The sequence below is a fragment of the Protomyctophum bolini genome, assembly GCF_963924005.1.
Source record: "Protomyctophum bolini genome assembly, chromosome: 1".
Taxonomy (NCBI): domain Eukaryota; kingdom Metazoa; phylum Chordata; class Actinopteri; order Myctophiformes; family Myctophidae; genus Protomyctophum; species Protomyctophum bolini.
Genome location: NC_137862.1, coordinates 26,912,701 through 26,937,197, shown reverse-complemented (window position 1 = coordinate 26,937,197; position 24,497 = coordinate 26,912,701). Strand labels below are relative to the sequence as shown.

The 24,497-nt window shown below is 43.4% G+C and overlaps 1 protein-coding gene across 2 annotated transcripts in view; it reads left to right on the top strand.

The window, feature by feature from the left end:
- The first annotated feature begins 1,802 nt into the window (after window positions 1-1,802).
- myzap (myocardial zonula adherens protein) overlaps window positions 1,803-24,497 on the top strand; it is a 34,264-nt gene continuing 11,569 nt past the window's right edge. For both annotated transcript variants that reach the window (XM_080759105.1, XM_080759104.1), the window contains exons 1-7: window positions 1,803-1,917; window positions 4,528-4,617; window positions 19,339-19,431; window positions 21,356-21,544; window positions 22,202-22,294; window positions 22,822-22,935; window positions 24,148-24,300. In XM_080759105.1, the coding sequence (XP_080615231.1) occupies window positions 1,846-1,917; window positions 4,528-4,617; window positions 19,339-19,431; window positions 21,356-21,544; window positions 22,202-22,294; window positions 22,822-22,935; window positions 24,148-24,300 (804 nt within the window). In that variant the 5' untranslated portion in view covers window positions 1,803-1,845. The remainder of the gene's footprint in view (window positions 1,918-4,527; window positions 4,618-19,338; window positions 19,432-21,355; window positions 21,545-22,201; window positions 22,295-22,821; window positions 22,936-24,147; window positions 24,301-24,497) is intronic.

Here is a 24,497-nt window from a genome sequence, read left to right as displayed (position 1 = left end):
ACAAATACTATGTCAGAGCCCCGCCTATGCTTTTCATTATCCTCCACCATCGGTACAACAAATAATTAATCAGTTGTGGTACCGCAACAGCAGATGTTCATGCACTCACTGTGCTATTGAGTTGCCAGGTGCGCTTGATGACTAGGAGTCAAACTGGAGTCAAATTTAAAGTTCAGAGGAACGCAAAGTCTCACACTCGATGGTCGACCTGCAGCTTCTGCTACAAGGACAAGACCTGACGCCGATTCTACAAATGCCTTCTAAATGTTTCTATGTTAGTCCTTCTCAATCATTTGCATGTCAAGGACCCCCAAAAATATGTGATTGGCCGCCGACCCCATCTGAAAATATGTAGTTCCAGGGACCTTCCAGAAGCAAACCAGAGTTAAAAACGTTGGCTCTGAAAGAATATATATTCAAAGATTTGCACTAAGTTTTCACGATTTTTATCGTTTTATCGCTATGAGCTTGTGCTGTAGATCTGCTATTTTTCAATATCTAAAGTATAACATAATAATGCTTAAAACACCCAAAGGGGTTCCCGCCCAAAATGGGTTAACAGGTTAGACACATAATTGTAATGGCGTGCAATTAGTCTGTTTAACCTGCAAAGATATAGTTTTACACCACTAATCTCTCCAAACCACTTAAGACCCTATCACTTGTTGATCGGAATCAACAAATGAGCCCCCCCCCCGGCTACATATCTTAGCCGGAAATAGCTGAACGTACAAAAATAATAATAAATGCTGATCAGCTATTTTCACTAAATGTTCAACCGAGTTTGCTTGGGTTCAAAGTGGTTAAAAATCCATAAGACCCATAAGCTTTCTCTCTCTCTCTCTCTCTCTCTCTCTCTCTCTCTCTCTCTCAGTTACAAATCAGTCATTGAATAGGGGAGTGACATGGTCCAAATATAAAACTACAATAGGATCTTTTGGTTTAACTGGGTGTCCTCCTTGTGAGCGACACCTATACCTCTTCCTCCATTATCTCCACCTGTGTCCCTGTCCCCTCCCTGTCACCCAGGTTCAGAGGACCCGCCCTAAGAAAGGTGACGCTTCGGGGGAGGAGAAGGAGGAGTGCAGCCGGAGAGCAGGTACTACTAATGTGGCTCGACTGGTCCAGTGGGAATGCATGCTATAGGTGAGAGAGAGAGAGAGAGAGAGAGAGAGAGAGAGTGGGTGGAGAGAGAGAGAGAGAGAGAGAGAGAGTGTGGGGGGAGAGAGAGAGAGAGGGGGCGGTTTCTGAGCGACTAGAGTGACAGGCCTGTCATTCAGGTGGCACTCACCCAACCCGCGGCAGACAAACTGTGTGAGGCTGGACAGTGACAGAGACAGACAGTTAGAGTCAACGCGTGCGTGTGTCTGTGTCTGTCTGTGTGTGTGTGTGTGTGTGTGTGTGTGTGTGTGTGTGCGCGCCTGTGTGTGTGTGTGCTGAGCTAGAGACGCTGTCTTCTCTGTGGAAACTGGAGTACGTACTGCTGCATGGACTAATACTAGCCTCACTTTCTTTTTTCTTTCACTGACAGAAAAAGCGGAATATCTTGGGGAGCGCCTTGTTGTTGCGTTAGGATATTAGGATTCCAACGCAGTGACATACAGGCATGTGGAATTTCCCTCCTTGTCCCTGAACTGCGGTCGGTACTAGTGGGAAGAAGTGGGAAAGGCCGGGAGGTGGAGTGGGTGGTGGTGGAGCAGGGTGGGGAAGCAGGTGGTGGTGGTGGTCGCACTTGGAGCTTGAGCAGAGACTCAGGAAGGGAGAAGTGAGAGGAAGGGGAGTGGGAGGGACGGGACGAGAGAGAGAGAGCGGAGGAACAGAGGAGGAGTGGACAGAAGGGGAGACATGCGTCGCTACGGCTCGCCAGGACGGGTCAGCACCACCACTACTGAAGACAGTCCAGACTTTAACGGAGAGGTAAGAGGACCGTATACATGAGACACAAGGACCACATACGCACGCATGTACTGAGCACGCACGCATGCACTGTATACACACACACACACACACACACACACACACACACACACACAAGCCTCTCCTTATTTCTCCACCCACTCTCCACGTATACTCCACTCCACTTGTTGTTTTTCTACTCTTCATGATTTATGCTCTTTCAGCAATCATTCTCTATATATCTGCATGTTTGCCTTTTCCCTCTGGTTTTATTTTTGGTGAACTTTCAACACTTAATGTGTGTGCGTGTGCATGCCCTTGTTTGCTCTCCGCACTCCATGCATGCTGGCTGCTTCCCCCCCAAGTGCAGTTTCATGTCAAAACAAAGCATTATCGTGTCACCTATCTTTGGCTGAGTAGTCGCTGTGAGACAACAAGAGTCAAGATGGGAAGACTTGTCGTCAGACTGACACGACGTACATCCATGCATACGTGTACATTATGGCCTGTGAGATGCATTCACTTTGCAAGAGAGTGTAATGAGATCCAAGTTCAAGAGGCAGGGCTTTCAATTCATGGTTATTTGATCAGCTCTCTCTCTCTCTCTCTCTCTCTCTCTCTCTCTCTCTGACAAACAAAACAGTCCTCACTCACTACCTAAACTATCAGGATCAGCTCTTCTCTTCAGCCTGTTACTGACATCATACAGTACCAGCTTTTAGCGATAAACTCAGTGTAGTTGGATTGAATTCTATTAACAACCCTAGTATCACAGTAATGTCAAAGATTGGGTTGTAGATGTTATCAAGGGGGGGGGGGGGGGGGGTACATTTATTGTATTACTTTTGTACAGTAGTGTATTTGTTGATGACATGTATTATTGTGTTAATCTTAGTGTAAGTGACTTTCTTTGGTACTTAAAATAAGTGTTAAAAAGCAGTAACAGGAGTCTCCATGTCTCTACAGCTTTTTATTAAACAGAAAATGCATTTTGTGAAACTGAAACAGGGATACCAATGTTATCCAATCAGGATAGAGAATGCAGTCAGGATACAGATTAAAATTAAGTGGAATTTTAAGTGATGGCACAAAGAAATGAGCTGACAAATTTGGAACTGAAACACTATAAACAATTAAGCTCATGAATAGCTACTCTCTCCTGATTGGCTGAAATGTTGTTTGTCACCCACCTGGAAAATGTATTTTCTGTTTATTAAAGAGCTGGAGAAACAGGCCTCTGTTACTGAACAAACACTCTATCAGCAATGATTACTATCAGAATGTAGTGATTCAAAAAACTTCTTGTTTCAACCAAAACACATCACTTTAATTGAATACATAGGACCACAACAGAAAGGAGTTCCCCAGGACTTTTTAATTTAATTTAATTTCTTACTGTACCACCATTGTGCTGTTCACATTTCTCACATTCTTCTCACCTTCTAGCGAGGTCCCGTAATGTCACCTGTTTACAATATATTTAAGCAATATTACACGAGAGCGGGTGGTTTAACTTCTGCGTTGCTTTCGGAACTCACCCTGCGGGCTCGTTCCTGGCGCATCGCAGGCGTGCATTAATTTAATGACGTTAAACCACCCCTCTCGTGTAATATTGCAATTATACAACAGTTACCCTTAAAACTAAGAAAATCACTGAAAAAACATATTTCTTTAATGACAGATGTAGTCACTACGACCACAAATGTCCCAATAAACTACCTAGCCTAGCCACTGAGTTTGCTGAATTATTATATATATTTTTTTTTACCCATTTTTCACCCCTGTGTCAATTATCTAATGCGATTCTGGGCTCTACACACCCTCTGCCAACCTAGTCCCCATATATGGGGAGAGCAACGGACTTGAACTTGAACATGCTTCCTTCATGCCTGAGTGTCCAAGTTGCTCCTTTACACCTGACAGGGGGAGTTTCCCTGGTTGAACGTAGCGTGTGGAAGGAACACGTTATTCCAACCAGTTCCTTTCCCCTCCATCAGGCCCCCCGGCTGGCCAGGGGGAGGCAGTTTAGAGACCAGGATTACTGCATGTTTTTTGTGAGGGTACCTACCCTAGGGGACACGGGGAGAACATGCAAACTCCACACAGAAAGGCCCTTTTGCCAACCCCGCCTCGGGTATGGGCACTGATGAGGAAACACGCCGCCAGCACCCACAGCGTCCAGAGCGTGAATCGAACCCAGGACCTTCTAGCTGTGAGGCGACAGCACTACCAATCTGATTGGATGAAGGCTGGGCCACCTACAGTATAGCCAAAAACTAAACTTACGTTTTTTTGACCCCCATGGGGTTAACTGGGGACAGGGAGGAACTTCTTATGTGGTCAGCACACTCTATAGTAGGGAGGATTATCACAACAAAACAAAAAAGAAGTGATATTTGAATAAGTGAAATCACTGAATAATATACAGGTCTTTAATTTAAGCTGTAGGTCATTCTACGTCGTCGGGGCACTAAAACAAAAGGCTGTTTTCCCCACCTCTGTGTTATGAATATTGGAGATAAGAGGTTTCTGCCCCAACAATATACAGTATATCTGTTGTTTTTGGGCGGGGATTGGAATCGAATAATAACATTAAGTTTTGTTGCGTGTTTGTGTTGTTTTTGTCCTCAGAGGAGAATCCGACGTCTCAGACTCACACTACACCCCGTAGGAGGAGAGAATGGAACAAAGCAACCAAACAGTGGCAGATCATCAGACACGGTACGTTTCAAAGCCTTCCCTCTGTACCGACAGAGAGAGAGGGCAGTCCGTCCGTTTTGCAAACCGCTTCAAGCTGTGCTCATCTCCTCTGATGTTCCTAGACACACCCTAAATCACCCTCACTAATACGTGGCAGGTGCACAAACACGCACACGCACACGCATGCGCATGCGCATGCATGCACGCACGCAAGCACGCACACGGACACACACACAGACACGCATGCACGGACGGACGGACACACGCACGCAGACACACACACACACACACAAATGGTGGTTATTCTTCGTCGGTTCTTTGGGATGGTTGAGGTGCTGTATTTAGCACTGACCTGTCCATTTGTACCTGTAAGTATCAGACACTATTGCCATAACATCGTCAGACTGTAATAGGCAGAACGAAATAAATGATATGCAATTATTCCACCCTTTGCAAACACCTGCAGGCACTCTTTTTCACCTCCAGTAGATGCCAAGACTTAATAAGAGTTACTATTAGTCAATTAAATTCAAATGAGCTTTATTAGCATGAGAAAACAAATGTTTACATTGCCAAAGCAAGTGTCAAAATACAATAAAAACTGTTGGAAATGGTATATACATTACCGGTATATACAGTTGGAGGGGGTACAGCATTTTGTAAACAGAGCTATGTCACATTGCATCATAGACTAAATGTTATACTAGCATTTTTTTCTCAAGAATATTTAAATAGCATATGTGTTTAACCCATTCTGGGCGGTGGATTATTCAGAACTCACATCAGAATCTTTAAGAAATAATAAAGGTAGAGAGTGGACTGAAACAAAGACCGGTCAGTACCCGCCCAGGGAGGAAGCACGAATGCAAGCCTCCCGAGCTCTTCATATTTCTCTCTCTTATACACAGTGACAGAGCAGAGAATACATTGGAGGTGTGGTCAGTGGACATGGTCAAACATGGGTCTTATGTAAGAATAGGTCATCTGCCAGACAACCAACAGGTGGAAGCCTTGCTTCCCAGTATACTGTGAGGTAACAAAAGGGACGCTAGCTGTGATGATTCATGTGAATGTAGTCAAGACAGTTTAGTATTGTCATCTTCATAATTTCCAATTACAGCGGGAACCCCTTTTGGTGTTTAAGCATTGTGTTATACTTTAGCTATTGAAAAATAGCAGATCTACAAGCTCATAGCGCGGCACCGAGTGCTGCACTACAAGCTTGTAGATCTGCTATTTCTGAAAAATGTCTGAGAGGCTTAATGTCATCAAATGGTGGTTCCGCGGCTCAAATGCCGAAGTAAATAATGGGCCTTGATATGACAAAGGTTGAAAATCATAATCAACCACTGCTTTAGATGTCCTCTACTGTTTCTCTAGCTTACTTTATACACCTCTCTAAATTCTATATTTAGCAGCATTTGACAAAGGTGCTTTTAAGATACTGTTGCACCAAAAGAGGTTTTGCGATTGCAAGCCAAGCAGCCACTTATAGTGCTGTTTTTACTGTCAAGTGTGTGTGTGTGCCATTATGGTACACAGCAGTGGTGTAATGTAACTAAGTACTTTTACTTAAGTACTGTACTTAAGTACTATTTTGAGGTATTTGTACTTTGCTTGAGTATTTCCAATTTTCAATACTTTTACTTCTACTCCACTACATCTCAGAGCCAACATTTGTACTTTAACTTCACTACAATTATTTGAAAACTTTGGCGATTTAAATTGATTAGAAAAAATACATTAACCACTTCAACCCTATATATTTTGGCCATTTGGAAATATCCGATCTACAAGCTCACAATGCGTCGCAACACAAGTGAACTAACATTATGCTCACTGTCGCATTTACTGCTGTGTTTTTGTTTCTTATCTACTTTGCTTATAGTCTAGAGTTCAATGCAATGTCAACAATGAAGGGTGTGGGCACATACTGTACATATACAGTAATAATGTATTGCATACTCAGCTGTTATTAATTATCTTCAGCGCAATAGTCACACAGCAAACTGTGGAAATATCTTTGTATCAGTGAGCTGGTGGTTTGCGGTGGTGTAAAGCATTATTTCCCAAACTTTTTCCATGTCAAGGACCCCCAAATTGACACTAATGAGCCTGCGGACCCCCATTTGAAGAGATATTCCAGGGACCCCCATAAGAGAAGATTTTTACGGCTGTAGCAGTGATTCTCAACCCGTTTAATTTCAAGGACCCCCAGTTTGACGTGCATTAGTCTATGCTACGGACCACCCATTTTATGACATTTCTATCTCTGGAAAAATCAACGTTAAGGTCCATTTGGTTCCAAACTATCATTTAGCTGGGGACCCCCTGGAACCCCCTCAAGGCTCACTGGTTGGTTGAAATATTGGTTGAAAATCAAGCATGCATTACATGGGTAACTGGCGGCCCGGGGCCCACTTAATGTGGCCCACAGGTTAATATCAGACGGTGGAGAAGTGACAGAGTTACCGTATTGGAGCTCGGACGTACATGCGGACATGCTGCCGTGATCATGAGCGCACCTCCCGTTCTTATGACAGCGACTGGAGGTTTGTTTTTGAGGACAACTGCTTTGAATTGCTATTATTGTTCACACACACAACCGAAACCAATGGATTATATATATCAAGAGTGAGAGAATACAATAAAATCCTAATCATTCTTCCTCCACACTGGGAGAAAAAACAGCATCTGAAAGTTTGATGGGGCATTTATTACACGTGAGATGCAGTTAGAACCGTTCCATTGCATCTTATGAGAGGCAGGGTTCTTGTGCTGCTGGCCTGCGTGCACATGCTGGTGCTTATCAGAGTGACGTCGTCTGATAAGGCGTCTATAGCTTGTTATGTATTATATTCTCAAGTCTGTTGACTTTGAGAATACACATTGTGCACAGTCGGTACATTAACCTCGGGTTTGTTTTTTGACATGCTGAGCACTTCATGTGATGTATGGTTTTGAACAGGCACGCTGCAGGGCCTATATGTTGTTTGCTATAGGAGGTGGTTCAGATCCTGGCTCTGTTTGTACTGGGGGGGGATTCGTATAGGCCTTAAGGGAGATCAGATGTAAGTGTTTGACAGTCGAGAGCGTGAGAGGAGAGTTGTGAACTTGTGTCCCTTTAATTAACAGTAGTGGAAATAATACTCGATTGTTTTTACTTAAGTAAAAGTGTAAAATACTGCAATGTAGAATATTACGTTCGGAATTCAAAAAGTACAAAAGTATTGGGGCATACTAAATGCACTTGAAGTACCAAAGGTAAAAAGTATAGTCATCATTCAGAATGTCCCATTTCACGTTTTCAAAGTTTACAAATCTTTTGAAAATAGCAGATCTACAAGCGAGTTTGTAGATCTGCTATTTTCAAATGGCTGAAATGTATACAGTATTTAGGGCTGAAGTGGTTACTGTATGTTTTCTAATAATACAAATTTACAAAACTTAAAGTTTTCAAATAATTCTAGCGTGTAGTAAAAGTACAATCTCTCAGAGGAGTTTCGAAATACTCCGGCAAAGTTCAAATGCAGCAAAATTGTACTAGTACTTCTTGAGTAAAATGTACTCAGTTACTTTCCACCACTGCTCTTTTTAAGTAAACGCCTGCATGGGAAGGCTTCCAGTTAGCTCCTCCAATGAGTGCACGTTTGTTATTTTTTGTTTTTTAACAGAAACATGTTATGTTATCATGTCATTATGTTACGTAACATGTTCTGCACACCTTCAGATGAAGTGCAGGAGTTGACGTACAGTATGTAACACGTACCTTGGTCTGGTCTGGAGTATACCATACACTGTACTATGTACCAACTTTGCACCTAATTGCTAACTGCAGCCTCGATGCGTAAAAGCTGCAAGATTTATGTCCTTGGTGGATTTGGAAGCCGCAGCTATATACGTCTCCCACGCGGGAGAACAATGCGTTAGATGGAATGCTCCGCTGTCACCATTCCCGACAGCAGGGTCACAATATGTCAATATGGAAGAGAAGGGAGTATAGTGGTCTCCCTATACTCCAACCACTGCAGATGGAATATATCGCACAAACCTCTTATCTCCATATTTTACTTTACATACTTTCATTTTTTGTAGCAGATCAAAAGTAGCAGATCCGCAAGTTCGAGCTTGTCGATCTGCTACTTGTTTTGATGCTTTTGAATTTAAACCCTAAAAGTAACAGCATTGGACTGGAAACAAAGCAGTTTAAAGTAACAGATTGGACTGGAAACAAAGTAACAGCATTGGACTGGAAACAAAGTAACAGCATTGGACTGGAAACAAAGTAACAGCATTGGACTGGAAACAAAGTAACAGCATTGGACTGGAAACAAAGTAACAGCATTGGACTGGAAACAAAGTAACAGCATTGGACTGGAAACAAAGTAACAGCATTGGACTGGAAACAAAGTAACAGCATTGGACTGGAAACAAAGTAACAGCATTGGACTGGAAACAAAGTAACAGCATTGGACTGGAAACAAAGTAACAGCATTGGACTGGAAACAAAGTAACAGCATTGGACTGGAAACAAAGTAACAGCATTGGACTGGAAACAAAGTAACAGCATTGGACTGGAAACAAAGTAACAGCATTGGACTGGAAAAAAACAGTTGAACTGGCTCCAAGCTGGCTGAATGTTGTAATAATAAACTGAACATCACACGCTTCCGTTTTGGGAGGGTGTGACTGTCCTGCTGCATGGCTATTGTTGAGTTGATAACAAGACAGTCAGCTCAAGGGTTAAAGCACTTAAGCGCTGTGCAGTGACTTCAACACATTAGTCACTGCAGAGACACACAGGTTGACGTTAGGTTGTGTGTGTGTGCGCGCTGTGTGCACGCCACAACCACACAACGCTGTGTGTGTGCACGCTGTGTGCACGCTGTGTGCACGCCACAACCACACAACGCTGTGTGTGTGCACGCTGTGTGCACGCTGTGTGCACGCCACAACCACACAACGCTGTGTGTGTGTGTGTGCACGCTGTGTGCACGCCACAACCACACAACGCTGTGTGTGTGCACGCTGTGTGCACGCCACAACCACACAACGCTGTGTGTGTGCACACTGTGTGCACGCTGTGTGCACGCCACAACCACACAACGCTGTGTGTGTGCACACTGTGTGCACGCTGTGTGCACGCCACAACCACACAACGCTGTGTGTGTGTGTGTGTGTGCACGCTGTGTGCACGCCACAACCACACAACGCTGTGTGTGTGTGTGTGTGTGCACGCTGTGTGCACGCCACAACCACACAACGCTGTGTGTGTGCACGCTGTGTGCACGCCACAACCACACAACGCTGTGTGTGCACACAATGTTGTGGATTTTTTGCTATTCATTTATATACTTTTTTAGCCTTTATTTAAACAGTTGAGACAGTCTCTTTTTCAAGTGGGAACTGGCCAAGAGGCAGACATTATTCCACTTCAAAGCTACATCGTATACATGTCGATTACAGAACAGCCAGCAATACATCCATGATACCCCATATAATAATATAAATATAAGTACAACATTAACAGGAATAATAAATATGGAGGCTACTACACAGATGTTGGACTGTACATCAGAGATGATTCCCCTTGTAGTAAGGGCTTTTTTTTTTATCAATCTGGGAACTAAATCGTTACCAAGAAATATCTCCACCAATGTGTTTCTAAAGGTGTCTAATGTACTAAAAGTTTGAAATTCAACTCCCGTGGGAAATTTGACCATTAACATCCTATATAAGGCCAAAAAAGGTCCAAATTTCATCATTCTTTAAACTAGCATGATGTGACATATGAAACTAGGGGGTTTGCATTATTCTGAATCCAGTCCAAGCATTAGTTTTGCACAAAGAAACACTCATTGGGCTAAATTCGACCAAATGTGCTAACCTCATCACATTTGTGATGACGGCTATGGCTGTTTTCCTCCCAAGGAGTGTATTGAAACTTCTCAAAGAAACTTCAGGTCGTTCCATGACCAAAGAAATCTTTTCAGGGTTGTAGTTCAAAAATAGAATGTAGATCTGCTACTTTTAATGCTTTTGTGTGACACACAACACACAACAAGTTAGATGGAGATAAGAGGTTTCTGCCCAACAGCAACTAACTGGATACATAAACACCTTTCAGGTAGTAGGAGGCACATGATTCATGTGTTTGCCGATTCTGAATCCACACAGAGAAAAACAAATAGAGAGACACACACACACACACACACACACACACACACACACACACACACACACACACACACACACACACACACAGTATCACAGACAGACAGACACAGTCGAAAACACTATGTACAGTTTCGGTAGTTGACTGGAGTCCCTCAGGGGGTCTATACTGTCTGAGGGACCGATAAGCTATAGTGTAGTGTTTACACAAACAATAAATTCCCATTGACAATGAATGGAGAATTTACGTCATATCTGGACGAGCGAATCAGCTATTTTTGTCCTACACATTGACAATGAATGGATGATGTACGATGATAAGTAGAAAGACACTCAGCATTGACGGGACACACTGCAGGTTTAGGGCAGTTCTCAAATGTAATGAGGGGTCCTCCTTGGATGGGGGTTCCAGGGGCCGCCAGCAAAATGAGTTAACATTCTAACCACTTGATCCATTTTACGCTGGCTACGGGTATTCAAAAATAGCCGATGATCTAAAAAAGTGTTAAAGTAGCAGATCTACATCTGCTATTTTTTTAAATAATAGAAAAAATTGCGAAAGGGTTTGAAAATTGTTGATTAATTTAGAATTAATTTTAACATAAATCTTCTCTTCTGGGGGTCCCTTCTGGCACAAAGCCTTTTCAAATGGGGGTCCGCGGCCAAATACATACAGAATTTGGGGGTCCTTTACATGAACCAGTGGTTTAGGGAGGATGCCAATGTGTTTGTTAGCAGAGGGCAGACATCTGCACACAGAGGGAACCCACTTAACAAGAAAGAAGCATTCTGGACTAGTGACAAAGGCACCTTGCATAGGACATTAATTACTACAGAATTATGCATCCTGAAAGGTCATGAAGGAAAAAGAAAACCTGTCTGTATGACAGCTTCTGCTGTGTTTTTGTAGAGGATATTAGCTATTAAAGAGAGCTATAATCATATAGCATAATAAACCACTTGAGATAAATGATCGCATAATAAACCACTTGAGATAAATGATCTGCCTATAATACACGCTGTCACCTGTAAACCTAAATGTGACTTCTACTACTGTAACTAATATAACTGATTTATTTCCATAAATGACTCATCTACGAGCTCACAACATGTTACATTGCGGAGCATTGTGAGTAGGGATGTCCCGATACAACTTATTTTGTTCCCGATCCGATCCCGATACCACACTTTCTGTGTTGGCCGATATTCCGTGTTGTGTTTATACGTAGCTATCTAGCTATATATCTCGTGTTGTGTTCATAGAAGACTCCTATCTGGACATCTGTAATTGTGAACTTGTACAGTACATGGGCTACTTTCAGCGAATCCATTTGGTGTTGATGAGGGACCAAAGGAGTGGACATAGTATCAGGGGTTCCCAAACTTTTCAGCCTGTGACCCAAAACAGAAATTAGACCTTCTCCCGCCCGGGACCCAAACTAGTGAAAATAGTACATCTGCAAGCCCTTTGCGCCGCGTTCCTTGCCGATCGGCTATTTCACTATCCTCTTTTCTTCTAATTTATGGAAAGAAATCATTGAATTTTGGTTTAATTCATGAAAGGTTTAGCATTTTTTGGGGGAATGTTTGGGGAATGTTTTGAAATAACAATAATAATTAAAAACCAAATTTAGGAAACAAAAACGAAGAGGACCCATATAACAATGTGTCTGCTGCGACCCACTAATGGGTCCCGACCCAATGTTTGGGAACCGGGACACTTCACCCTTTTGCCAAAAAATATTGTTAACATACTCTGACTACTTTACAGATTAGACAAAATTACATTGTATTCAGTGTTAAAAAGTTACATAGAGCTGCTTTAATAAATGTAAATTTATGTTTCAGAGAGGAATGTCATATCACATGCCTCTCGAGCAACATTTTGAAACGGTAGGTAATTTTCGCCAAAAGGAGGTTTCGGTTGGTGAGAGACAAAAACAAAACAAGCTTTGTGATTTAAAAAAGAAAGAAGACAACAGGAAAAAAGGAAGAACAAAGTACTTAATGAAGGAGGAAGGAAATACCTAAACCGTTCCAGATATTGGGTTTCAGTGTCGACTGTGGCAAAGTGTCTAACCACCATAAAGTTCAAATTAAAAGGCGTGTCTGGTAACCCGACGCCATGCGAGAGAGAGAGAGAGAGAGAATCCTATCGGTTACTATGGCCTGGATTCAACGTAATGCATCACCACAGCGTCACAGAGCTGGAACGGACCTATGGACTGGATTCAACGTAATGCATCACCACAGCGTCACAGAGCTGGAACGGACCTATGGCCTGGATTCAACGTAATGCATCACTGCAGCGTCACAGAGCTGGAACGGACCTATGGCCTGGATTCAACGTAATGCATCACCACAGCGTCACAGAGCTGGAACGGACCTATGGCCTGGATTCAACGTAATGCATCACCACAGCGTCACAGAGCTGGAACGGACCTATGGCCTGGATTCAACGTAATGCATCACCGCAGCGTCACACTTATGCTATATCACTATTGTGATATAGCATAAGTGTTCTAGAAAAATATAAATAAAATAATTGGTATCGGCAGATACTCAAAATCAAATGATCGGAATCGGATCGGGGGCAAAATAATGTGATCGGGACATCCCTATAGTACTTAAGTAAATGTACATAGTGACTTTCCACCCCTGGGAACTATATGGCACACACAGAGTGTGTAGTTTACTTGAATGCAGCATTAAGTTTCATCATCACAATGCATCCAGTCAAAAGGAGGGTCTCTTCAAAGTCGGTCAAATGGGCTGCAAGAGAGAATCTACAATGTCCGTGTGTGTCTGTGTGTAGTGCATGTGCATTAGGTTTAGGGGCTGGTCTTGGACTATGTGTCTGTGTGTGTCTGTGTGTAGTGCATGTGCATTAGGTTTAGGGGCTGGTCTTGGACTATGTGTCTGTGTGTGTCTGTGTGTAGTGTGCATTAGGTTTAGGGGCTGGTCTTGGACTATGTGTCTGTGTGTGTCTGTGTGTAGTGTGCATTAGGTTTAGGGGCTGGTCTTGGACTATGTGTCGGTGTGTGTCTGTGTGTAGTGTGCATTAGGTTTAGGGGCTGGTCTTGGACTATGTGTCTGTGTGTGTCTGTGTGTAGTGTGCATTAGGTTTAGGGGCTGGTCTTGGACTATGTGTCTGTGTGTGTCTGTGTGTAGTGTGCATTAGGTTTAGGGGCTGGTCTTGGACTATGTGTCTTTGTGTGTCTGTGTGTAGTGTGCATTAGGTTTAGGGGCTGGTCTTGGACTATGTGTCTGTGTGTGTCTGTGTGTGCATTAGGTTTAGGGGTTGGTCTTAGACTAGTCTCTAGACAGACTGACAGGAAAAGAGGGCGCTGTTTTTCCTTTATTTTTTGACGATGGGTTCTCAGATTGGGCTTAGACTAGTTATGACTGTATTTATACTAGTCGCAGAAACTTCAGTGACACAATGTGTCATGGCAAAAAGGGTAAAAATGTCATTTATAAAATTGCTGCCCTAGAATCCTCGGTAGTATTGTAATACGTGTGTGTGTGTGTGTGTGTGTGTGTGTGTGTGTGTGTGTGTGTGTGTGTGTGTGTGTGTGTGTGTGTGTGTGTGTGTGTGTGTGTGTGTGTGTGTGTGTGTGTGTGTGTGTGTGTGTGTGTGTGTGTGTGTGTGTGTGTGTGTGTGTGTGTGTGTGTGTGTGTGTGTGTGTGTGTGTGTGTGCACGTAGAAGAAGAGAGCAAATAAGCCGATGCCACGTTAATAAGTCGACAGTGACTCTTGGAATGACGGTTAAATATTTGACATAACGTTGATAGATAGCATCTTGTTTTCATCTGATTCTGTGTGATTCTTATGTAAGTGGACGTGGCAGTGGCCTCTCTGACCACAGGGTCCAGGCAGGGCCTTACACAACCAGATAAAACACTGTGCAGCAGCTGGGACGTGCACACAGTGTTAGAGGGGCATGGGCTGAAATCCCGTAAGAGAGCTCTTTTGGACAAAACTGGCAGATCTACAAGCTCACAACGCATCGCAGCAGCGTAACGTTGAGACCTTGTAGATCAGCTATTTTTGGGGCGCGTGGAGACATTGGATTTCTAAACAAACGCAATATACTGTGTTCAAGTTCAGGAGACTTCGGGGGAAAAAAAGTTAATTAATGCTGCCCTCCGGCATGGCATGGAAAGGTGTGGCATTTGCATTTCATTCGTGGTCTGGAGTTGTTTTACAGACGGATAAAAGGGCAGGGGCTGAAGCCCCCTTTGATGTCTGTGTGTGCACGTCCCTGCACGTAACATCCTTATCACCACATACTTTTCGCTTCACTCTATACGTTAAAATAAAAAGCACAGGAGACTTGCCGATCAACTCCTGGAGCTCCCTCTGGCCCCATAACGTTAATTATGAATTGAGTGGGCAAAACCCTTCCTATATTCAATTGTTGGTCAATATAAGTAAATTAATATATGCAAACCACAGTTGTAGGTTTTTAATATTTCTTTTTATTTTGCATATTTTCCTATATCATGCCTAATTTGCATATTTAAATGTACAATTTCTAAGAACTTGCAATACAATAAATCATTGTCTTCGCATAGGTAATCATCTGGGGAAGTTTAATTTTGATTTGTATTAATTTCATTTTTACCGATTCACCTATCATGTATACTGCAGCCTAGGTGAAAATAACAAAAAATATGTGATACATATGAAAAAGCTTTTCCTGTGGAAGGGTTATCTTATCAATATATATTAATTTACTTATATTGTTACTATAAACAATTTCATATAGGTATGGTTTTGCCCACTCAATTCATAACGTTCCAATTTTGGAGCTCTGGCTCATGGACTAAGAACCGGGCTTCAACCCTCGTGGAAAAGGTGCCCCTAAACTTTGGGCCATTATGGATGATTTATACTTAGGTTGTGGAATCGTGCACCTAAAATAGCAGATGTACAAGCCAGTGTTGTTTTGGCAGTGTTAGTGTTAGTCTAGTTTTAGTCGACTAAATATCACAAGATTTTAGTAGACTAAATCTACAGTCAATTTAGTCGACTAAAATGTATTTTGGCGGGCCTTGATGCCGTCGTAATGACTGCTTTTACGTCGTGCTGCGACGCATTGTGAGCTTGTAGATTGGCTATTTTCAGCATGAAACTAAGTGTAAAATGATTATTATTACTGGATCTCTTGTCCACTAGTTCCTTCCTAACATTTTAGTCTAGTTTTTATTTGTTGACGAAATTGTCAATATATTTAGTCTCAGTTTTAGTCATTTAGGCCTCTTTTACACGGCGACCATCTCCAGATAAAACGGCAAAGTCCTGTTGCGTTCTCAATTTTTATTGACCCTTTACACGAGAACACACTTTATGAAAACGCTATAATGTCGCTAGGTGGCGGTAACGGGCTGCCAAATAGAACAGTCACCCACGTACAAGAAGAAGAACCCCGTCACGCAACCCTATTGGGGTTTTAAATGATTCCAGAACACAACGCTGCCTGCTTTCTATTAACGCATCGAGGTGACAGACAGGCTGACAGGCAGCCCAGAGCATGCAGGCAGAGCACGCCATGGGATGGTTATATCATTTATAATACATTAGGCAACATAAACGCTGCTGCCGCCTATTACAAGGCATTTTATTTACATCATGGCTATGTGCACACTGGTACCCCAGATACGATGTATTCCCCAACTATCCAGATTGGACTCGGTCTCGGATTGTTTTATTATCAAGTTTGAACAGCAATTTTTTGCATTAAAACAATCCGACCTTTTAGCAATATTGTATAACTGTACCGTACTGTATCTTTTGCAAACTGATAAAGGGATCATGACATAAAACATAACCCTAACCCCATGACATTTAAAAAAGTCATCAATCAATCAATCAATCAATCAATCAATTAAACTCCAATCCAAAGTTTTTGGTTTATACTGTAGGGCTGCCAGATTCTTTCCTCCACGTGTCAGCCTTACAACCCACACGTAACCCCTTATCGACCACATTGATTTGCCAAGTTGCTAATATGTGCACAGCATATAAACGGCTATATTAAGCATTAGGCCTTTCGAGCTGCTGTTAGGCATTGTGACGACCATGCTTGCCTCCATCCATGTGTTGGAACATCCGCCTACGAGAGGAGCTGCTGTCTCGACAGACAGCATGTTCTCTTTCTGTGTAGATTACGTGGTGGAGTTAAATGTTGCAGCAGTCCGTGTTCTCTGTTCTGTCCATGAAGCAACACTGGCGTCATTGTTCTAGAGGTCTTTTTCCTTTAGTCTTATCTGTGCTGGGTGTGGGAACGTCTTTCTCCCTCTGCTCTCTAGGCTAGAGGTCCTGGCTGGGGGACACAGTACCACTATAGTTGTTATTATGTGTATGTGGCAGGAACGCTCTCTTTTTTACCCCATTTAGGCCGAAGTTCGATTCTACAAATGTCTTCTAAATGTTTCTATGTCAGTGATTTTCAAACTATTTCATGTCAAGGACCCCCAGAATTATATGTAATTGACCGCCGACCCCCCCCCCCCCCAGAAGCAGATTTGAGTTAAAAACATTCGCTCTGAAAGAATATAGTATATTCAAAGATTTGCGCCACATTTTCATGATTTTTCAAAAATAGCAGACCTACAAGCTCATAACGCGGCACTCAGTGTCGCACTATGAGCTTGTAGATCTGCTATTTTTCAATAGCTAAAGTATAATGCTTAGATATAATGCTTAAAACACCAAAAGGGGTTAAATTCACTTTGGTTTCATTGGTTATTTAATTATTAATATAATGTGCAAGTGGTACAAAAATAAATGCACAACATACAGTACCATGCAATAAACGTAAATTCTACGCTTCAATTCTTTATTTCAATTACATACCACTCAGAGTGAGCTTTCCGTACGTGCGTGCGTGCGTGTGTGTGAATTATATACAATTATATCCAATCCAATTTCCTGAACAAAATATTTCGGCTGATAACAGAAGCACTGCATTCTGGGAAAAAATGCTAAGCAATTCATTCACATAAAGGATGGACCAATAAAAAAACCATATATACAGCATGGGTGTTGTCTGTCTGTCTGTCTGTCTGTCCTATACGCATATCTGTTCGTCCGATCGACTTGACTTCACACTTGGCAGGTGTTTCTGTGTGAGTCCTCAAGGAAGTGCGGTGTCAGGTGTGGAGACGTGTGGTTGAGCCGCGGTTAGTTCCGTATACGTTCACTGCAGTGGTATAGTTAAATACACAAGGTACACATTTTGTGACGTCACGTGGACCTACTGTATATAAATCATAGGCTATAAATACAGTTAGCACTATATACAGTAGTAAAGGCCTTTAGTGTTTTGGTTGAATGAGTGTTTATTGGTTGTGAAAATAATCGGCACAAAGTGTATCAGTTTTATACGTTTATTTAACAGGGACAGTACAAAAAACAATGTATCAAGTTGTAAAAACATGAAACCATTGCTTTGTACATATAGGGTTTATAGACAAGGCTAATTTGCAACCCCAGTCCCTGGTTAGGCCTTTCTATACACATTTGAACTACCTATACAACTTATATACAAAGTTGCACTTCTATACAAATTTGAACTACCTATACTAAAAAAACAATTGTTTACAAAAGAATACATGCCGATGCATCTAATCTAATAATATACTATACTAATAATATTTTACAACAAACGTACAATACCCATTACATTGACCTATATAACAAAGTAGACATAATCACTCAGGTAAGCAGTCAGACATACAGTACATGTGAGCACAGTTGATTTGATTTCAACCATTTGAGTTCTCTGTAGAACACATTCCCATCCGTCTCTAGTTTTAGACCCGTAGGCAAGGAGTTCCAAAGGTTTTGCCCGCCCTTGACTGACAAGGCAGATTGCTGCCAGGATTCAGGATCTATACCTAGTAGCAAGCACTGAAATGTCATGTCATCTGTGAATCCAAACGGAGATATTTCTTAGCGCCATCAGTGTTGGATTAAATTAACTCCGTGTTTTAATGCAGGGATACATTTTGTGATGTCTGCGTTATGTATGAACTGATGTACAGTATATTTGGAAGACTTTGTGAACTGTGAAGTGGAGTGTTGCGGTATTTAATTGTAGCATTTTGCTGATACTATAGGTTAGGTGGGGTGCAAGAGAGACATATAGATTACAAACCGAAAAATCAAAAATCCTGCTTCTCGGTGAAGCAGGCATATTGTAATGATGATTTACAGGCAATACTGATTTCATTATACGCTCAGGCATATCTTTAAAAGACATTGTAAACACGGGGCAAATATTGCATGTACTGTACGACTTAAGTACAAGGGGCAAAAACTAGTGTTGAATGAAAATACATTCCATACAAAAAACGTAGCTACTTTAATGATAACCTTCGGATACCGTGGAATGTTTGAACAAAAGGGATAGCGGATTCTTCTAAAAGTCTCCCCTTTCATTAACCCCTCCTTTACCGTTTGATGTGACTCTCAGAGCTGAAGCTATGAAACCAGAAACAACATCCACAAAAGCATTCTTCGGTAGGCCTATAATATTATTGCCTTTTCTTCTGGCGCAGGAGGAGCAGGCGAAGGTTGTCAACGGGGCGTGGAAGAAGAAGAATGGGCTGATCCAGAGAGAGCGGCCAGCTGGCAGCGAGGCACCTGATCAGGTACACAACCAACAACAACAGCCTTATCATGACTGATAGCTGTGTCGCCGTCACATGCACAGCAAGCACACTTTCTGCCAGTGGTGCAGGGGGAAAAGTACTACATTTTGTTACTTATATAGGTAAAAGTATCAATAGGCCTACTGCAATATAGAAATGCTCCGTTACAAGTCCGGAATTCAAAATGAATACTTGAGTAAAATTTGCAGCAGATATGAAATGCATTGTATAGAGAAAAGGAGTTACAGCTATATGAGTAACACTCTTTTGAGTTGTGCAACCACTCCCAAGGAACACCTATGTCCATATGTCCATACACCTATGTCCATATGTCCATCCCTATGTCCCTATGCTAGTGTACCAATAGGGGCAAAAGTGGCGCTTTTGTGCCAGAAACTGAGAGAGAGTGTTGCACTGTTGCCTGCTCAGAGAGAGAGAGAGAGAGTTAGAGTTCCTGTGCCTTAGCCATTGATTTGTTCGATTTAGGGTGACCACGAGGAGGCCGTCTTCTTCTACAGCCAAATAGAATGGTGGTGAACGGTGGCGGTTGCTGAACTATCAGCGCCCCCCACTGGCGGGGGTTGAGTTAAGGTTGGTTCTAAATGTGAGGCTGTCACTTTTAGTTTTAGAAACGACGTGGAAATACAGTATGCAAAGAGCACATAAACCTCTCCACTTATTCATGCATTATGAATGAAAAATACAAAATCAGATCCATGCACTTGGCTGTGAAATGGACAAAGGACTCAGGAAGTATTGAGTTGTTTGAAAATGAGAGGATGTGTTGGCTCCCCACAAGAAATCCATTGTTTGTTCCTTCTACAGACTTAAGTATCCGCTTTTTGTAATAGTGGAAGATGTGTGAGATATTGTTACTTTTAAGCCCTCCCTCGGTTTGATCATAATAACAAGCTGGCACGCTATAGAGGGTATGCGCGTGACATCATCACCAAACCCGGAATTTATGCAGGTATGCTTACTGAGTGGCAAAAAACTACTTTCTGGCCTTGAGAGCCCATACATCCAAACAGAAAAGTCCTATCTGATTGCATTAAACAACGGGGGGGTTTATGCATTTTTGTAGCTTTCGCCTTTTTTTTTTTTATGGAGGGACAGACAGTAGGCTGGGGAGAGAGATGGGGGAGTGACATGCAGTAAGGGTAGTCGGGATCGGAAGTCGAATCTGCGGCACACTGCCAGACTGGATTACTAGCCAAGGTGCCTGGACCACTGAGCCACGGCCCAGGCCCAACGTTAAACAATGTTAAACTGACTTTGCATCTTGCTTTGCCACTCGATTTGCCACTCGATGGGCCATTCACTTTAGGAGGAGGGCCATGGGGTGGGTGGTGGCGTGGAGAGGAGGGGCATGGGGTGGGTGGTGGCATGGGGTGGGTGGTGGTGTGGGGAGGAGGGGCATGGGGTGGGTGGTGGCGTGGAGAGGAGGGCCATGGGGTGGGTGGTGGCGTGGGGAGGGCCATGGGGTGGTTGACAGACAGGCAGTGGTTGACAGACAGGCGGTACAATGGGGGCAGAAGAGACGACAGCAGCAGCAGCTCTTGTACACGGTTGCAGAAACATGACACCCTTTACTGCACTTTTATTTTTTTAGTTGCTGGCTACCAACCAACCTCCCAGAGTTTCAAGTGCTCAGCATGCAGCAGCAGCATTGCTGGGAATATATATATATACCAAAAGCACATAGACAACAAACAATGTGCACAAACTGCGCACACATAATATGCTGTATATGCTTTCACACCTGCACGCACGCACGCACGCATGCACGCGCACACACACCGCACACACGCACACAGAGAGAAACCAGTGGAGTGTGTATATTGTGTGGCTGTACAGAAACCTGACCCCGCTGCCGGCCCGTGATCCTTTCTCTCTCTCTCTCTCTCTCTCTCTCCCCCTGAAGCACTCGGGATCGGTGGCATCGGGAGCCGTGACCAATGGGGAGCCGGCGGAAGGCTCTCCGCCGCAGCAGCGCCACGGGCCGAAGGTGTACGGCGTGGTGCAGACGACGGGCGCCCACAGGCAGCAGGAAGTGATGGCGCGCGAGTGGTCCGTCAGTCACCTGCAGGACGAGATGCGCTACATCCGGGAGGTGAGTGAGTGAGTGAGTGGTGGTGGAGGAGGACTAGAGAGGGGGGGCAGGCCAGGCCAATTGAAAAGGACTGAAGCCAAACGAGACCAGCAGCAGGATGGCCTCCTGCCTCCAGGTCTACTTTGTGTCTTCAACTAAAAACGACATGCCTCAGGGCTTTGTGCTAGTGTCCTTTCTGTATTTCTCTGTATATTTTGGTGGCGGAAAGCTTGTCGATCTGCTTATTTTTCTGCAAGAAGCTTTCTCCAAGATACCGATGCTGGGGTTAAGGGGGCACTTAATATTGTATTGTTTGTTGTTATGTTGCTGCATTTGCAGACACAATTTGAACTGGAACACTATACAATTGAAGCTGAAAAAAGATGTGCGAGTACTGGGGTTCCCTTTCCTGACTGGATGAGAAAAAGTGGTACCCCGATCTGAACGTTGGTTTACTAAACTAGAGAGTTGGAGACACAAATACAAATGATTATTATCGGAATAAACAACAACCAAACATTTAAGTTTTTACGACTTTAATGTAACTGAGAAATGTTATCATGAAACATGGAAGATATAATGGATATGTACAGTATGGATGCCTAATGTGTGTGTGTGTGTGTGTGTGTGTGTGTGTGTGTGTGTGTGTGTGTGTGTGTGTGTGTGTGTGGTGTAAAGGTCAGAGACTCACTGGAGAAGGTCAGAGAGAGGATGTACGGACAGTTTGGAGGGATGCAGCAGTCCATGCAGCAACTCTCTCAGGAGATCAGGGTAACGCACACACACGTCGCACGCACACGTCGCACACACACGTCGCACACACACGTCGCACGCACACGTCGCACGCACTTACATATCGTCTCCATATTTTAACTTTTTGTGTTTTTTCGTAATTCAACGCTACCCTGATCACACTACGTACAGCGTGACACAGAAGCATCCAAAGTAGCAGATCTACAAGCTCGAAACGCGCTGCCAAACGACACGTTTTGAGTTTGTAGATCTGTAGCTTACTTTGCTATATAGATCTGCTATTTCAAAATTTAAAAGGGAAATCGTAAACGTAATCGCAGCGTGTCATGGGTTCGAGTCCCCATCCCGACGACCTGCGCGTGTCATAAAAACAGTATTTAAATACAAAAAATAGGATGGATGGATGAATAGACAGATTTTCTTTTTGTCGATCCCACAAGGGGAACAATTTAGTTCTTGAATCTCAAATCTTGCACTTTTCTCAGAGCTTCATCCTCCTCCAGTGCAATGAATCATGAATAAACGTGCCATGTGTTCCCGTACAGACTGCCAACTCCCAGCGCAGCTCTCTGGAGGCGGAGGTGAGGGTTCGAACGGCAGCCATGGACAGCTTTGATCAGATGAACAGCTCCCTCATCTCTGCCAACATCGGCCTGCAGGTATACAAATCAAGCTCTCGGTTTCTGGGGGACAGGGATGGGGGGGGACGGGGGGAGTGGTGGAAAGTAACTAAGTACATTTACTTATAAGTGCTGTACTTAACCCTGCAGGGACCGACGATGCTTTTGGGCAACATTTATATAGAGCATCGAAGTCTGACATCACTTTCAGTAGAGGGTGCCAGTACACAGGTTCATGTATTTTTTTTTTTATAACTCACACCCGTGTGAACTGAGTGGTGCAACTCCCCTCTCCCCCCACCCCCTCCGCTCTCTCTCTCTCTCTCTCTCTCTCTCTCTCTCTCTCTCTCTCTCTCTCATTAGCAGGCAACAGTGCAGCACTATCTCTCTCTCTGTTTCTGGCACAACTGCGCCATACTGGTACTAATAGTCATACTGGTGCTCACAGTCACATAGGTGCATGGGTGGATGGGTGGGTGAACCAACACATAGGCGGGTGAACACGGACATTGCTTTTCCTTGGAGTGGTTGCACCACTCAAATGCAAACACACCCATCTCACATGCAGCAGCTGCATGTGCGTGTCGGTGTGTTTGCATGGAGCCCCCACCGTCTGGAGCAGTGGTTTTCAACCAGTGGTCCTTGAGGGGGGTTCCAGGTGGTCCCCATGCTAAATGGTGGCGAGTTGGTAACCAAATGGACCCCTATAGATCTACTGTATAAGAACCTTTTCGGTTCATTTGGGGGTTTTTTTTTTACACACTCAGTTAAATTATTGTTAAACATCTGCATTTAAGTTTATTTTCAAGAAGTTCTCTACAAAATTAGAGAATGTAAAAGAATTGTTATTTTTGATTGTTTGCCTGTTGCCGGTCCGGTATCTCTCCCATGGTAAATGTCATCTAATGGTGGTTCCAGAATGATGGAATAGAATAGAATACACTGCGTGAAAAGAGGAGTTAACGGGCAATTATGGGCACTAGATTTGCCTGTAAACCTCAAGTTTAGCAGCATATACAGTTAATATACGGTAATATAGAGGTGTGATGGTACAATTCGGGAGTTTACCGGAGTTTGTTGAAAGGTTTAACGGGAGTTTCCTGTAATATACACATCCATATTCCATGCTTTTTGCGCAGTGATAGAATTGAATAGAATAGAATCATGGGCCTTGCTATGAAAAGGGTTGAAAACCACTGGTCTGGAGAGGAATTTTAAGGGTGGAAATAACAACTGTGTCTCCTTTGTCAGAAATCTCTCCTGGAGAACTGTCAGACCCGAGTGGACACCAGAGACGAGGTGAAGAGGCTCCGCTCCTCCTGTGAGAAGACTGAGGAGAGGCTGAGGGAGAAGGAGAGAGAGCTGGCTGCCGCCAGGCAGGAGAACCACACGCTGAAACTACAGGTACGCACGCACGCACACACGCACTGTTGTATCCTATACTGACTCACCTGCCAGTGAGGAGCCCCCACGGGAGGACATACTGTTGGATCCTATACTGACTCTCCTCCCAGTCAGGAGCCCCCACCGGGAGGACATACTGTTGTATCCTATACTGACTCTCCTCCCAGTCAGGAGCCCCCACCGGGAGGACATACTGT